The sequence below is a fragment of the Bubalus kerabau genome, chromosome 14 (assembly GCF_029407905.1).
Source record: "Bubalus kerabau isolate K-KA32 ecotype Philippines breed swamp buffalo chromosome 14, PCC_UOA_SB_1v2, whole genome shotgun sequence".
Classification (NCBI taxonomy): domain Eukaryota; kingdom Metazoa; phylum Chordata; class Mammalia; order Artiodactyla; family Bovidae; genus Bubalus; species Bubalus kerabau.
The window spans coordinates 16,780,021-16,794,881 of NC_073637.1; the positions used below are offsets into that span (position 1 = coordinate 16,780,021).

At 51.3% G+C, this 14,861-nt stretch overlaps 1 protein-coding gene and 1 non-coding gene across 2 annotated transcripts; one reads left to right on the forward strand and one right to left on the reverse strand.

The window, feature by feature from the left end:
- Positions 1–946: 946 nt before the first annotated feature.
- Positions 947–9,206, reverse strand: TRIB1 (tribbles pseudokinase 1). The gene is made up of 3 exons (XM_055545795.1): positions 8,250–9,206; positions 5,754–6,046; positions 947–3,268 (listed from the first exon to the last, which is right to left on the reverse strand). Exons 1-3 carry the CDS (start codon positions 8,607–8,609, stop codon positions 2,803–2,805), a joined length of 1,119 nt encoding a protein of 372 aa, XP_055401770.1. The 5' UTR covers positions 8,610–9,206; the 3' UTR covers positions 947–2,802.
- A 5,419-nt stretch (positions 9,207–14,625) lies between these two features.
- On the forward strand, positions 14,626–14,697 carry TRNAC-ACA (transfer RNA cysteine (anticodon ACA)). The gene has a single exon. It is a non-coding gene; the product is annotated as a tRNA-Cys (tRNA).
- Positions 14,698–14,861: the final 164 nt, after the last annotated feature.

The following is a 14,861-nucleotide window of genomic DNA, read 5'->3' on the forward strand; positions in this document are numbered from 1 at the left end:
ACAGAGGAGCCTGGTGGGCTACCATCCATGGGGCTGCAGAGTCAGAAGTAACTGAGTGACTAACATGTTCATTTTCATGGTGGTATCTCCTGGAGGGCGTGTCAGGTGGGACTGCAAGGGGTAGGAGGGAGATTCTGGGGTCCTAGCCATGTTTCTTTTTTCTTGACCTGACTTCAGGTTAGACCAGCATGTTTGGTTTGTAAAAATTCAGAGCCACACACTTCTATTTTTTATGTATATGTGTTACACTTTACAAACTTTTTAAAAATCACTCTGGATGCTGACTTCATTTAGAATAGATTTTGTTGTCATAGAGAAGTTTTATACCTAATCAATTGCAATTTCTGTATTTGTGATTCAAAATAATGTTGCTTTTAGCTTTCCTCCTATTAGTTCCACTTTTACATTTACAGAAAAAAAAAGAAAAAGGCCTCAACTAACGATTTTAATTAAGTCTAATGGGGGAGGAAAGGGTGGAGTTTGGCTCTCAACAGGAGGCCCTGTGATACCTTCAGGGATGGATGTGGACCTCTGAAATTACAACAGAATTCTGTTGGATACACATGGACGTTTTTCTGAGAAGTGTCCACAGTTTTCATCAAATCCTCAAGGGTCTGTGAAAGACCATAAGCCAGAGGGATTCTTACAACTCAAGACTTTTTCATGTATGCGCCTCTTCAAATGTTTCTCAACTCTTAAATTCAACCCATAGCCCTCATCAGCCTGATTCACCAAATTGGTCTCACCCATCAAAATGAATTTGTCTGCTTCAATGGAAAGAGTGAATGGGTTTCAGCTCTGTCAAAGGTCATATATAATCATCAGCTATTTACTTCTTCATCTCCCCATTGGGATTCCAGGCCCGAAGCCAGCGAACTTTGCATCCACAGCGTGAACCTACACCAGGTAACGGTGGATTGGACTCCAAAGAAAGTCACTGCACCTATTTACGAAACCAGATTTATTAAAATCTCTCTACAAGTCGGAAACGGCTGTCTCAACATATATACACATGTACAGGAAGGGTCTAGTGTTTCGAAGCCCCAGCAAACCCAGAGTCCTTAGCCGGGTCATGTATCACAGATACAACATTCAAGCAACCACGAGAGCGTTAGTGCGACAGAGGTCTCTGTCCTCCTTCTCCAAGTCCCATGATTCTGTCAAGGTAATATTGCCAATGATCATTCACATTTCACGTGGTCTTAGACACGCAGGTTATTCAGACAGACACAGACGACAGAACAAGTGTCAGAGTGAAAACAACAACAAATGTAGAAAAGGTACGACGTATGTACAGAGTACACAGTACGTGAGGTATACACGGTATTCTCACAATGCATGTTAGTAGTTTGCCTAAGGCGTAGCCCTTAAAGGTGACTGCCTGTTTTTGTGCCATTTCTCAAATACAGTATGTTTGGTTTACCCGTTTAACCACCGGATTTCAGTACTGAGATATTTACTGTTATTTCATCTGTTTTTTTAATGCAAGTGGCAAATCTCTGTTAAGTTCTATCTTCCGTAGGTAGTGAGTTCCCATCTCTGGAAGCATTCAAACAGAGGCTGGAGTCCCATCTGTGAAAGAATTTGGGGGGTCGGGGGCGGGGAGGCGATTTCTACATTGGGAGGTGGTAGAGAAAGGAAAGAAGTTGGACTAGATGACTTTTAAAGTCCCTTCCGACCTTAAGGATATGGGGCTTGCTATTTCACTCCAGATACCAATGAAACAGATGCATTTATAAACCACACCACAGATGAAATATTAACAACCTGTCATGCAAAACTGCAGACCAGACCCATGGGGGTGGTTAAAGACTAATTCTGGAAGTTAGTCTGAGAGCTGTCTAAGACTATCCAAAATTTACTTTCTCTGAAGCACAGAAATTTGCTCTTGGGAGAGAGGAGTCTTCTTATCTTTCTCCTCCTAGACAAAATGCTCCACCCTGAGATGGTCTTGGGGGAAAAAAGGAAAGGATAAATGCTAACATATTTGAGGGGAATCAAAACAGCTAAAGGCTTCCAAGTGCTCAAATTCTTTTTAAAAGTCTCCAGTCTCTCTGTCTGAGCTCAGAGTTCTGAAACAGCCAGGAGCTTGAATCTTTTGTGATACTCTTCCACCGTTAGCTGGTAAGTGCTTTTATAGTGAAAGGGGAAGGGGCTCATTTCAAGGTCAGAAAGAAGGCATTAGTGCAAATGGGGTCTTGGCAGGACACAGAGGAGAGATGATTCTGGGTTCATGGTTCAGGCAGGCTCCTATGCCCCTGAAACAGTCTGCTCCAAAAACATGAAGAGAGGGCGAGTGTTAAACCAAACCAGAAAAAAAACAATTTTCCAATCAGAGAAGCTGGGGGTAGCGAAAGCCTGGCTACCAAAGACCAGTTTGAAGATGGCAGGTTTATTGGCCCAGGTAATTTGTCACCCTGTTAAAAATATAGTTATTGCCTAAAATGCCATTGTGTGATTCATTTCCTCTCCCTTTAGAATGTTCATTTCACTCCATCACACGCTGCAGGATATTCATACTCCGTGCCACCCAGAAAAGAGGCGGAACCCCCAAATCCAACAAAGGGATAGTTGGCGAAGGTTCACTGAGGAAAACAACTGTGTAGGGCAGCCAGAGTGTACGCTGCGCACCTCCTCAGTCATGCATCTGGAAGATGAGAAAGAAGGGGCGCCATGCTGAATTCAGCAGCCACAGTCTCCACGCCATCACCTGTCTGGTTGGCCTCACGCCGAAAGGCCTGTCCATCTTTAGAAATGGAAAATGCCATGTGTGAGAATTATGAGGTTTCTGAGGTTTGGGGATTAGCAGAAGAAGGAACTGATGTCACTGTCCTCCTGGTACTCTGGAACAATCTGGTCGGAAGTTCCTACTTCTGAGTCGATGTACCCAGGTTCCAAGACAGACTCAAACCAGGGATGGAGTAAGATCTCTGGGGCAGTGAGTCTCTCCGAAGGCTCCCGTCTCAGGAGGCTGCGAATGAGGCACCTGGCTTTGGGAGAAATGTGGTCAGGAATGCAGAACTGTCCACGTCGGATTTTGGAGAAAAGGGCACTGGGGTCTGAGTCATGGAAGGGGTAGCGCCCCACCAAAAGGGTGTAGAGCATCACCCCAAGGCTCCAAACGTCCGCTGCCTTTCCGGAGTAGGTCCCTGTGGTGTTCAGAATCTCAGGGCTCACATAGGCTGGGCAGCCGTGTTTGTCTGACAAAGCATCATCTTCTCCCTTGATTATGTGTGTATCTTCAAGACTTTCCAGTCTGAGCTGGGTTCTGTAGAAGACATGAAACAAGCCATTACTTCCAGATCCAGCTGTTATGAAAAACAAGGCCTTCCTTCCCAATAATAGGGCCCACAGGCACTCAACACAAAGGCCCGAGGAATGCCAGTTACCCCTTCATCCAGTAAGCACTGCCTTGCAACCTACCCAGGAGGACTCCAGATTTCACAAACCAATACAAACTGCAATAAAAATTAGCAAAGTATTGAGAGAGCACCTGGGGTGGAGGGTATGATGCAAAGCCCCAGATACTATTCATGATGCTAGAGCTTAGAAGAGATATCCTAATAGGGGTTACACAATTTACTAAGTGCACATTGCAGTTGTGGGAGCCTGTGTCAGGAGAATGCTGACATTTCTCCAAAAGCTATCAGGGAAGAACAGCTTATCCTACTGCTTCAGGGAGAGCCGGAGAATCCTATAAGCCGATCTTATCTCTTATCGTGCCACTGACTGCCAGGGTCACTAGGACCGATGCTTGGCAATACAGAACATTACAGAACCTGGAGCCCAAGGTCACTGATATTGCACACGGATTGTCAGCACTCCTGCTCACATTGATATACACACACAGAGAGAATTCTGTCCACCTGAGCCCAAGCCCACAATGGCCTCGACTCAGGAAAAGTACGGGGAATGTTAAGTACGTGCATTGGGATATTTAATTGCAAAGAATGCCAGGACAAGAAGACAAAGAAAGCAGCTGGTGGATTTGAAAGATGCAGGACGCCTAAAATGCCCAAGTACGTGTACACATGCACACACGCACAAATACAAATACACACACACACACCCCCTAGGATGGCATAGCACCACCTGAGCTCGTTTACCCAGATAGGGATTCATCTGTTCAGGTGACAACTAATCTGAAACATCTTCAGTCAAGGCTCTCAGGTGAAGCTGCAGGGGCCTCCCTGTTCAGATCCAGCCACTCAAGCCTCCTGGGCTCCGCCAAAGCCCAGAGCCATGTGGGGAGCCTCCAATATCTGGTGGCCACTGTGTTCCCCGGGCTAAGTTTCTCTGAACTAGCCCTGTTTCAGTAAATCATTGGTTGAGAAGGACGCAAATATTTGGTACAGGCTACTGGGTCAATTCCTTTTCCTCTTAAAGGTCTAGTTGTTTTTTTTTTTTTCTTCCTGCCTTCCTGTTCCCTGGAGTGTAGTATACATGTGCTAACTTCAGTATGTCCTCAGCCTGACCTCCCCCGTCGTTATGTAAAATACCCATTGGTTCTGTAAACGGAAAATATGACTCAACCCACACCGTGGCCGCTGATTGGTTCCTGTAGCACTAAAGCCCTGCACCTGTGCCGCTTACAGGGCTAGCGTCAGCCTGCCATTGCTTAACCCTCGGGTTGCCAAACTCCACGCACATGACATTCGCCTGTGCAATGGTGGATTTCAAAAGTAAGCAAGGAGGTGTGTAAGGCATGTTTCAGAAAATACATCACCATATCAAAGGAGAGTGTTCCAGGAACTGGAAACTTCTTCATTGCCAACACTTTGCTTTTCTTTGCTAATCAGTATGTTCCAATAACTCTTGCAAGGTCAGATGCAAAGCCAGGTTTTCTGGCAACTCAACAACCCTGTACATTTTCATAGGATCGGGAGTTAAGGCTAAAATGGCACAGGTGGGTGAGCCCCGCATGAACAGCTACAATAGGAGAGTGCACACCCACCTGTGCAACTGGGCAGTGGTATTGCTCTTAATCTTTCCACAAAGGATGCGGCCCACCTCCTAAAATCAGGTAAGGTTTATCTCCTGCGGCTTCCTGAATTCTCTTGTCTGAAACCTCAACTCTGAATCTTAATGTCTCATTATTGTCTTATCAGGCTCATCTTGTTCTTTTAGGAGGTAAGCCATGATCTATATTTAGCAACCAATTCCATCCAGCTTCCATTTCTTATTCAACAGTGGCTATTTTCTGAAGATGTATCCAAACAAAATGCCTAAAAAGTCACTGGACAAAGTGGAGAAAATACTGGGGGCCAAGCATGACACAGAACAGAAGTGTGGGGTGAAGGAAAGGAGAGGTTTCTGCAAACAGGACAGTCTGACTAGTTCTGTGACACTTCCTAGGTACCAAAAAAAAAAAAGGCACTCAGTATAAACAAGGATTTTAAAATGTCCTCTAGGAATCGATGCTGTGAAGGGCAGGCTGACATTTGTACCGGAGAAGAACTGACCTTTCTGACAACAATGGGGAATAAACCTGATCCCAGGGTGGAAGTGGGGAGGGTAACCTATCCTCACGTGATATCCCACAAATGCACCAAGGTGTCCCCAGGCCACATTCACAAGGGTGCAGGAAACCCAGCTGTGGCATTGGCTCTTTAGGAGAGAGGACTTCTCAAGACTAACTCTGGGACAACTGAGCCCTTGATGTTGTCCTCAACCAACTCACCACCCCTAACTGCTCAACCTGCAGCCTCGTTTCGGTTCCAAAAGGCACAGGAGAGGCTGTGGAGGCCGCTCACCTCTCTTCGGTGGAGAAGACAAACTTCCTAAGCTTCAGGTCCCCCAGCACAATGGCTGACTGGTGGCAGTGGGCGACGGCAGAGACAATCTGCTTGAAGAGCCGGGCGGCCTCCTCTTCCCGCAACCTCTTCCGGCTGCGCACGTAGGAGTGCATGTCCCCAAAGTCCCTCTCAAAGAAGACGTAGGCCTTTGTTTCCCCAAGGATCACCTCCACGATGCCCGTGATGTTCCTATGTGATGGCAGCTGGATGTAAGGCCGGATTTTGTCCTGGTAGTGTTTAATAGGAAACACCTGCAGAGAGAAGTGGACCCACTTAGGAGGCTAGAGAAGCAGAGACTGCCTTCCAGCAGCTGGGCTGCAATTCTCAATCTGGGGACTCTTGTTGACATAGGACTTCCCAGGTGGCACTAATGGTAAAGAACCTGTCTGTCAACGCAGGAGACATAAGTGATGGGGGTCTATCTCTGGGTTAGGAAGATCCCCTGGAAGAGGACAAGGCAACCCGCTCCAGTATTCTTGCCTGGGAAATCCCATGGACAGAGGAGCCTGGCAGGCTACAGTCCAGGGGATTGCAAAGAGCCGGACATGACTGAAGCAACTTAGCATGCACGCACACACCCCCATTAGCTCTTAACCCCACTTTATGCAGTAGCAGCTACCCCTAACACCCCCAAACCAGAAGCATCTAGGGCTCTGGGCTAGCAAATATCCAAAGACCTACCATATGGATGGTTTCTCTGTATGGCCTTCCACAAGCTCCAGAGAGCTAAGCCCCGAAGTCCCCACCCTCTGTGGCCCTTGCTCGCCAGCGGGTGCCAAGGGGCTGACAGAGGTCCCTCTGGTATCTGCAGGAGCAGTCCCTGGAAAGGCATGACCTCCTGCAGACCAGGAAGGGCACAGAAGGTGGTGACTATGCAGCTTCCAAGTGGAAGCAAGGGGCTGGAGAACACGCAGCTCTGTCATTACCGGGAAGGAACAAATGACTCCAAGTCTGTCAACACAGCCCTAAGCAACCTGCCTGGGCTGACTCAGGTATAAGCAGTCTTGAGGTAACATTCCCACAGGAGGGATACAGGATCCTGAGGGCAGGGGGGATTCATTTGTTTATCTATCTCCCTACCCCCCACCAATTCCCACCCCCACCTTCACCCAGGACACCAGTAGCATCTCCTCTAAGAAGCTGACTGGTCTCTTTAAGGGCCTTTTGTTTAGTCCGGTTACTCATATCCTAGACTCAACTGGAAACGGTGACACACGGATTGTCACCATCTGGATTCGGCTATTATCTGCTCAGAGGAACTGGAAGGGGTTGCACAATGACCAGACCCACCCCACCTCTGAGGCCTGGCTGCTCTGTCACCAGCTCGAAGAAATCTCTCCGCTGCCCCCCTCCTCCCATCCCCAGCCCACACTCATACTCCTCCCAAAAGAGCTCTTAGCCCCAGCGACCCAGAAGAAAAGAATTTCCCCCCCTTTAAAACTGGGCTTGATCATGCATTTGAAGTTTCGTTCGGGTCGGCCAGTAGATGGCAGCAGCGAGCCCAGGGAAGTTGGGGGGTCAGGTGAGTTGCAGAAAACCCAAGAGTGACTTTAACTGAGGGGTGAACCTATCTTTCAGGTGAAAAGGAGGGGCCCAGAGGATTATCAGAAATGTCTGAGACCGGGGTGTCCAGCTCGCAAAAGGTAGATGGACTGTGGGAATGTTCTGCGTCTACTGGCGCAGGAGGAGAGCGCGGGGAATCCTGTTTCCAGTTCTACCTCCAATTGGATGGCATCCCTTATGTTCAAAGGAAAATCGCTGGCCGGACAATCAAGACATGAATGGAAGCGAGGGTTCCTAGCCGGCGCGGGCTTCCCAACATTTCCATTCCGGCCAAATCCCCGCGCCCTGGCTGGAAGACCCCCCGCGCCAGACTGCTCTCTGGGGAAGACAGGGTTCCGGTTCTAGCGCGGGTTCCAGCCGGAATCCCCAAGACCTGCGCCCGACACGGACCTCCCGCCCCCTGACCACCCACAACTGAGCCCGGGTGCCTCGCAGCCCCGGCGAGAGAGCTGCCAGCTACTCCAAGCTCCAAGCAGGCACCCACTGCAGGGCGCCCTTCCAGAACGAGGGGCGGGGGGACCGAGGAGAATGAGAAAAGGAGAACGGCATGGCCCTAGAATCCATTTCAATTCCACAACTTATATGGAGCGCCACGCACTAAACTGGGAGCTAAGGAAATAATATCTAATAGATATAAAGCAATTAAGCACCGCACTTCCTCTTGACCGCCGAGTTCGAATTATACCACTCCATCCGAACCTCACAATTCCCAGTAAGGAGATCCTGGTCAAATGCTGCATTCCCGGGCTCAAACCCACTTAACCGCCTTGCCCCAAGCCCAAACGCTGGCGGCACCTTCGGTTCCCGGGCGAGACCTCAAACACTTTTGCCTGCCACCGTGTCCCTCCTCACCCGCGACCTCCGCCGGGTCCCGGTCCCCCGGGTGCGTACCTTGCAGCGCAGCTCGCGGCCGGTGTGGATGCACAGCGCCCGGGACACATGCTCGCGCTCAGCCAGGGGCAGCAGCAGGTAGTCAGCGATGCGGCTGGGCCCCGGCGCGCTCCCGGAGCCGCCGCCGGCCCCTGGAACTGCGGGCGGAGGCTGCGGGCTGCAGGGAGAGCCAGGGGGGCTGAGGTAGTCCGGGGGGCTCGAACACTCGGAGAGACGTGGGCACTTGGCCGCCACGGCCGCCGCGTCGTCCGCGTCCAGCAGGCGTTTGGCCGGGGTGCCCCGGCCGGCGGCGAGCAACAAGGCCGGAGTGCGGGGCTGCGAGACGCCGTTCATGGCAGAGCGCACGGGACCGACCCGCATCCCGACCCGGGCCGGGGCGGCCCCTGCTTTATAAGTCCTCGGATCCGCCCGGAAAGGCGCGACGGGCGCCGCGACTTACTCCAGCCCGGGGGATGGAGTTTGCAGACGGAGCTTGGTTCTGCCCCCACCGGGGGCAAAGCTGGAGCCGCTCCTGGTGCACGCGGGGATCACGCTGGCAGCGCGTCCGGGCCGCGGAGGCCGGCTCGGGTCTCCGGATCCCCGCGGGTACCGGCTCGGGGCGCCTCGCAGAGCGGGGGCAGCCGCCGCTATTGTTGTCGAAGCTGCCGACAGTCGGGGAGGCACAGGCGGCCGGCCTTCCCGAGGTTCAGAGCGGCGAGCACAGGATTCCGCAGGCTCGCTGGAGCCACGGAGCAAACACACTTCCCAGAGCAAGAAGTCTCGTAGCGAAAGCCGGAGCAACTTTTCCGCGGCGCTCGGAATCCGGCGCGCTCCTGGGCTCCCGGCGTGAGTGTGCGCGAGCGAGACGCTCTCGGAGAGAGTGACTGAGTGTGAGTGAGTGTGTGCGCCGCACCGATCCCAGCCAGTGCACTCCTCCTTCTCCTTTTCCTCCACCTCCTCCGCCTCCCGGTGACTCACGCTGTATACACACACACTCACAGGCCGGGCTGTGTAAACAGTTGGGAAGCCGGGTTGTGCAATGAGGTGACTGCGACGACTCCGGCCCTGCCGCCGGGCGAGCAGTCACCGAAGCGGAGTGGGAGGACCGGGGCGGGGCGGGGCGGCGGGAAGGGAAGGTGGAGCTGGGTCGGTGGGGGCGAGGGGGGTGGCCCGAGGGCTGGGATGCTCCGGGCTGAGCGCGCTCCGGCGCAGGTGGTGAGTTCTGAGCCCGCTGGGGCGCGCGCACACGTTCCCCCTAGCTACCCCCACCCCCAACAGGCTGGTCTAGGCAGGAGGCGGCGCGCGCCCTCCCGCAGGCCGTGGACTCAGAGCTGGAAGCCGGGGGAGGAGGCGGAGGAAAAGTTCCCGTGACGTCAGGGTCCCGGGGAAGTGGGCGGGAGGGGAGGGGCCGCGGGAGGTGAAGCGACCGGTGATTGGTGCGCGCTCCTCATTCACTCAGAGCACAATGGACTGCGGGCGCGCGCACCAGCTCTCCAGCACCCGCCGCTCGGTGCGGCCGGAGGTTACTCCTTTTGCCCCGGGGGATCCCCTCGCCGCTCCGCGCCTGGGGACCTCGGGTTGGAGCTGTAGGCGTCGCCGAGGCCCGGCGGTAGCCGGAGGAAGGGAGGAAAGAGAAGGTGATGAATTCCAGAATCACTCATTCACCCCCACGCGGTAGTTCCGGGGAAGACCTATGCGTGGTAGTGTATGTGACGGTTGTTTTTTTTTTTTCCCCTTTTCCTGCCCCCTCCCAGCTCCAATCCCCAGCGTCTGTTCGCTTCCACAAATAGAACCTTCTGTTGGATGAAATAAAAGCAAACACTAGGCCTTCTGCTCTCCTCCACCTCCACGCCCCTCCCGCGCCTGCCGCCCGCCGGGATTGCACGGAAATAGCTTCTCCCGGCTCCCCGGCCGCCCCTTCGCTGTGACTCGCAGAAAGAGCTTCCTGAGCCGCGGCCGGTGGGAAACAAAGGATGTGGGGAGAGGGCGGAAGGGGCCCACGTGGCCGTCGCCGAATTCCTGTCTCCTCCCGGTGCCTCCTCCGCAGCCTCCACAAGCGCAGCAGGGTCTAGAGCCCCGGGGCTAACCCGGTTCCTTGGTGACCGGATAGACAGTGATACTGCCTACACCCAGGCAGTCCTGCCAGGGCGTGTGCACGCACTCGTGCAACCTGATTTGGGTGAGCGTGAGATGTGTCAGACCCTGCGCAGAGCTCCATGAAAAAGCAACCTAGACGCTGTCGTTTTTCTTTCGAGAACCAGGTCAATTCGGAGTCCCTGGACACCGAACATAGATAACTGTTATCAGAGTCCCTTCTGTACTTCTGCTAAATGCTTCATTTTCTAAAACCAGATCGAGCCCCAAGGATAAATCCTTTTCCATATTAAGTCTCCATTCATTCAGCAAGCACTAATGAAGCATCTAGAGGCTGAGGATTAGGAAGATGAAAATTAACAATAGCTAACATTAATTGAACTCTGTAATGTGGCAGGCGCTGTTCTTAGCGCTTGACACACTGACGTTTCACCACTACCCAGTGGAGTTATTTTTTGTTCCTTTTCACAGAGAAGTCTGCAAAGATTAAGTTACTGGCTGTGGTCAAATTCGCTACTGAATGCATTCAAGCTCTTAAAGCACTTGTGGAGACTCAAAGGAGAGATTACAATTTGTAGAGTTAGGTAGGATTCCATCTAGAAAGCATTTGACCTGGGGGGATATTGGGATTGTAAAAGATTTGCAAGGAGTGAGCAGGGTGGGGAGGTTGGGAGGGAAGGTGGGGCAGGTAAGACAGGATGTGGGGAAGAATCAGGTTGAAGTTAAGAGACCAGGTTGGCTGCAAGGGTGGAGCTGAACCTGCAGAAATCAACGGAGAGAATCTCCAATGCCTGCTGAGAGGCTGCACTTGATCTTGTGACCAAGAGAGAGTCCACCCAAGGTTTTCCTTCTTTCAAGTTCATTTTGTGCAAGTTATTTAAGATCCACTGAGCTGCCCACTGATGCTGAAGCTGAAATTCCAATACTTTGGCCATCTGATATAAAGAACTGACTCATTGGAAAAGACCCTGATGCTGGGAAAGATTGAAGGCAGGAGAAGGGGATGACAGAGGATAAGATGGCTGGATGGCATCACCGACTCAATAAGCGTGAGTTTGCGCAAGCTCCGGAAGTTGGTGATGGACAGGGAAGCCAGGCTTGCTGCAGTCCATGGGGTCACAAAGAGTCAGACACAACTGAGCGACTGAACTGAAACTGACTGAGCTGCCCACTGGGCATCATCACTTGGATGGCAAACTCAGCAAAGGCCATCAGCCTCTTTGTCCAAGGTGTGCACCTCCTTCACTGCCTCTTCTAAAAGAAAGGCATTGCCACCATCATCCCTGGGGACAGAATCCCTGGCAGTCATTTCTCCTTGAATCCACCTTTTTCCTGTCCCCTCCTGGGTTGTCACTGGGTCCAGTCCTAGTCCTGCTTGCTCTCAGAGACATCCCCTGGCCGTCCCCTGCTCGGCTGCCTGGGGCTGCCCCGCACAGACTTTTTCTCATGCTCCCTTGCCCACTGGATTCCAGCCCATTCTGCCCAGAGTGAGGCCCTGAAGGAAGATGGGAAGGTGCTGCTCTGGGCCCTGGCTGGACCTCCTCTGTGGCCCAGCCACCCCCACCTGCCTTCAGCCAGCCCGTGTGTGTGGCTCTCACCAGGTGCTGCCAAGATCTGCCTACAGGACTCAAGGATTTATCCACCCATGCCCACCCACCCATGCCCACCCCACCCCCTACACTGGGGGCACTGAGAGTGCCTTTTGGGAGTTTTGGAAATTGCCTTGACTGAGTAGGGCTACCTTGCCCAAGTTCACACTCCATTCCCAGGAAATCCAATGACAGGTGATTGTAAACAGGTCCATGCTCCTTGCCCAAATTTGAGCCAATTCTGAAGGGCATCCCAGTTTCAGCCCACCCATTTAGGGTCCACTGAGTTCATCCCTAAGATTGCCTCCAGCCTGGCTCTTCTCTCCACCCAGTCCTATTCCTTCCTTCCCCTTCCAAAGGTGTTTCCATAATAAACCTCCTGCATTCTAATCTCTATCTCTGAGTCTGCCTCCTGGGGGGACCCAACCATGGTGCCCTCTGCCTCTTCCTGGTCCTAGCTCACTCTAGGTACTCCGGCTCCTGGGAATCAAAAGACACCAATTTCCTCCCTCCAGCCCTAGGGTGAAAGCTGCTTCATGATGTATTGCTCATCTCTGGGCTGCCCACCATACCGTGTTTTGTTCTATTTTTGTTTCTGTTTATCTAATACCTTTATAACTAGTTCCGCAATTTAATTTTTTCCACTGAACTTCCTGGCCTAGGTTTCGTTTTCCTGTCTGATACAAAACCTGTACCTCTCCCATGTCAATCCACTCCTTGCCACTCTCATGATCTTAGTTCAGGACCTTCTCCTGGCTTCCTGCAGTAAGCTGCTAACTGGGTCACTCATTCATCCTTTCAGCATACAAAAGCACCTACTCTGCCAGTGCACCTACTGGATGCTGGAGTTACAATAGTGCACAAAACCAAATGTGGCCTTGAGCTCTTTAATCCATTCGCCACACAGCTATCAGAGTACATTTTCTTAAATTTAAATTTGATCACATCAGGCCCTGGCCTAAAAACTTGGCAGGGGCCATCAGAAGGTAAAATCAAAATACCCTCTTTTCTGGCCCTACTTTCCTTTCCAGCCTTACCTTTCTTGTCTCCTCACCAGCACCCTACCTATGCCAGATCCTGTAGGGACATAAACACTTCTTGCTAATTCACACATATTCATTTTTGCCTGTGCTGTTTTCTCTCAACAGAATTCCCCCCTCCCCCCTGCCAATAGGATGAACTCCTATTCATCCTTCAAAACCCCACCCAGATTTCCCCTGCACTGCTGTCAGATGTCAATGTTATCCCAAGCACTGTTGAGTCTTCCATACAGCTTTCTTTCATGGCATTGTCCACTCAGCTATGTCCCAGAGGGCAGGGACCATGTCTTATTTAGCTGTGTATCTCCCGTCCCCAGCCCAGTGTCTGTTATAAAGGGAGGGCTTACTAAGTGACAACCAAATAAATGTACTCAAGGGCAGAGGGTTATCCAAAAGGAGGACCTGAAATGAGGGACAAGGCATTTGGGCCAAGGCAGGGGTGTGGGGAATAAGGCACGAAGTTAAGAGTTGAATGTCTAGCCCTAGAAGGAAACAGGATATGGTGGAAAAAAAGGGGGGGGTGGTGCTGAAGTTTTAGGGGCCTCCGGCCTGGATGCCTGGGAGGACAGACGTCCCCTTGGCATGCAATCAAGATAGCCAAGGGGACAAGTGAGCTAAAATTGTTGTCACTTCATTGCTGGGCTTTTCCTGCTGGCGAAGTCTGGACTGAACTTCCATCAGACTTTTCAGATACTGATTTGAGGAAGCCTGTTGCTTTTTAAAATTTTATTTTATTTATATTTATTTATTTTTGGCTGTGTGGGCTTTTCTATAGTTGCAGCAAGTGGGGACTACTCTAATTGCGATACGCGGGCTCAGTAGTTGCTGCTCGGGCTCTAGATCACAGGTTCAGTAGTTGCCCCACGGCATTGGCAGGCAGGTTCTTTACCACTGAGCCACGAGGGAAGCCTGCCAGGTGCTCTTTATAGGCTTAAATTGTCTCACCTGTGAGATGGGCTGCTTTTCCTCCCCAGCAAAGTTCTCATGGGAACAAATAGCTGCAAATGTGTAAAAAGTCCTTATGAGTTATCTACCCATACACAGATGTGATGATCAAATATAAGTATGCCTTGATTTTAAACTATGTGCATTTAGTCAACCAATATTCATTATCAGCTTGCCACATGCCAGAGTCAGAAAAGGCCTTTACCATGAAAATCCAAATTGACAGATACAAATACACAAGTAAATAGGATGTGGACTAGGTCATATTCTTCCTGTGTTAAAAGGGTTCTTTGCCTTATAAAAGGGTCTCCCACATGATGCCATTAGCAAGCTCCTTTGGAGCACTTATGGTGTGGTTTGGTAAAATGCAGGTGCCTTGAAAGCAAGATCATGTGTGTGCGGTGTGTGTTCCCTCTGCAGCTTCAGCACTATACTGAGCTGACACCAGAAGGGCGCCAGATGACAAGTTGAACCGGGGGAAAAAAAAATTGATTTACCTCCAGCTTCTCAGGAAAGCACATATTGCGTTACGTAATATGGGGAAATCTGTATTGATTTTGGGGGATAAAGTTAGGCTACTGATGAGCTCAGGCTTGACTCATTTTCATTCATGCCCAGGTAGGTGCCTGGCAACAGCATTAGCAAGGTTCTGAGTGCCTTTTGCATGCGTGCTCAGTTGTTTAGCTGTGTTAGACTCTTTGCGACCCCTATGGATTGACCCTATTGACTTCCCTGGTAGCTCAGATGGTAAAGCGTCTGTCTACAATGCAGGAGACCCAGGTTCAAGCCCTGGGTTGGGAAGATCCCCTGGAGAAGGAAATGGCAATCCACTCCAGTACTATTGCCTGGAAAATCCCACGGACAGAGGAGCCTGGTATCCTACAGTCTATGGGGTCGCAAAGAGTTGGACACGACTGAGCAACTTCACTTTCACTATGGATTGTAGCCTGCCAGGTTCCTATGTC

Excerpts from the sequence above, each read along its gene's own strand:
- TRIB1 (XM_055545795.1), bottom strand. The coding sequence starts at position 8,609 with ATGCGGGTCGGTCCCGTGCGCTCTGCCATGAACGGCGTCTCGCAGCCC. Across the intron at positions 6,047-8,249 it reads GCCGCGAGCTGCGCTGCAAG|GTGTTTCCTATTAAACACTA; the intron begins GTACGCACCCGG and ends TTCTCTCTGCAG. Across the intron at positions 3,269-5,753 it reads GTCTTCTCCACCGAAGAGAG|AACCCAGCTCAGACTGGAAA; the intron begins GTGAGCGGCCTC and ends TGTCTTCTACAG.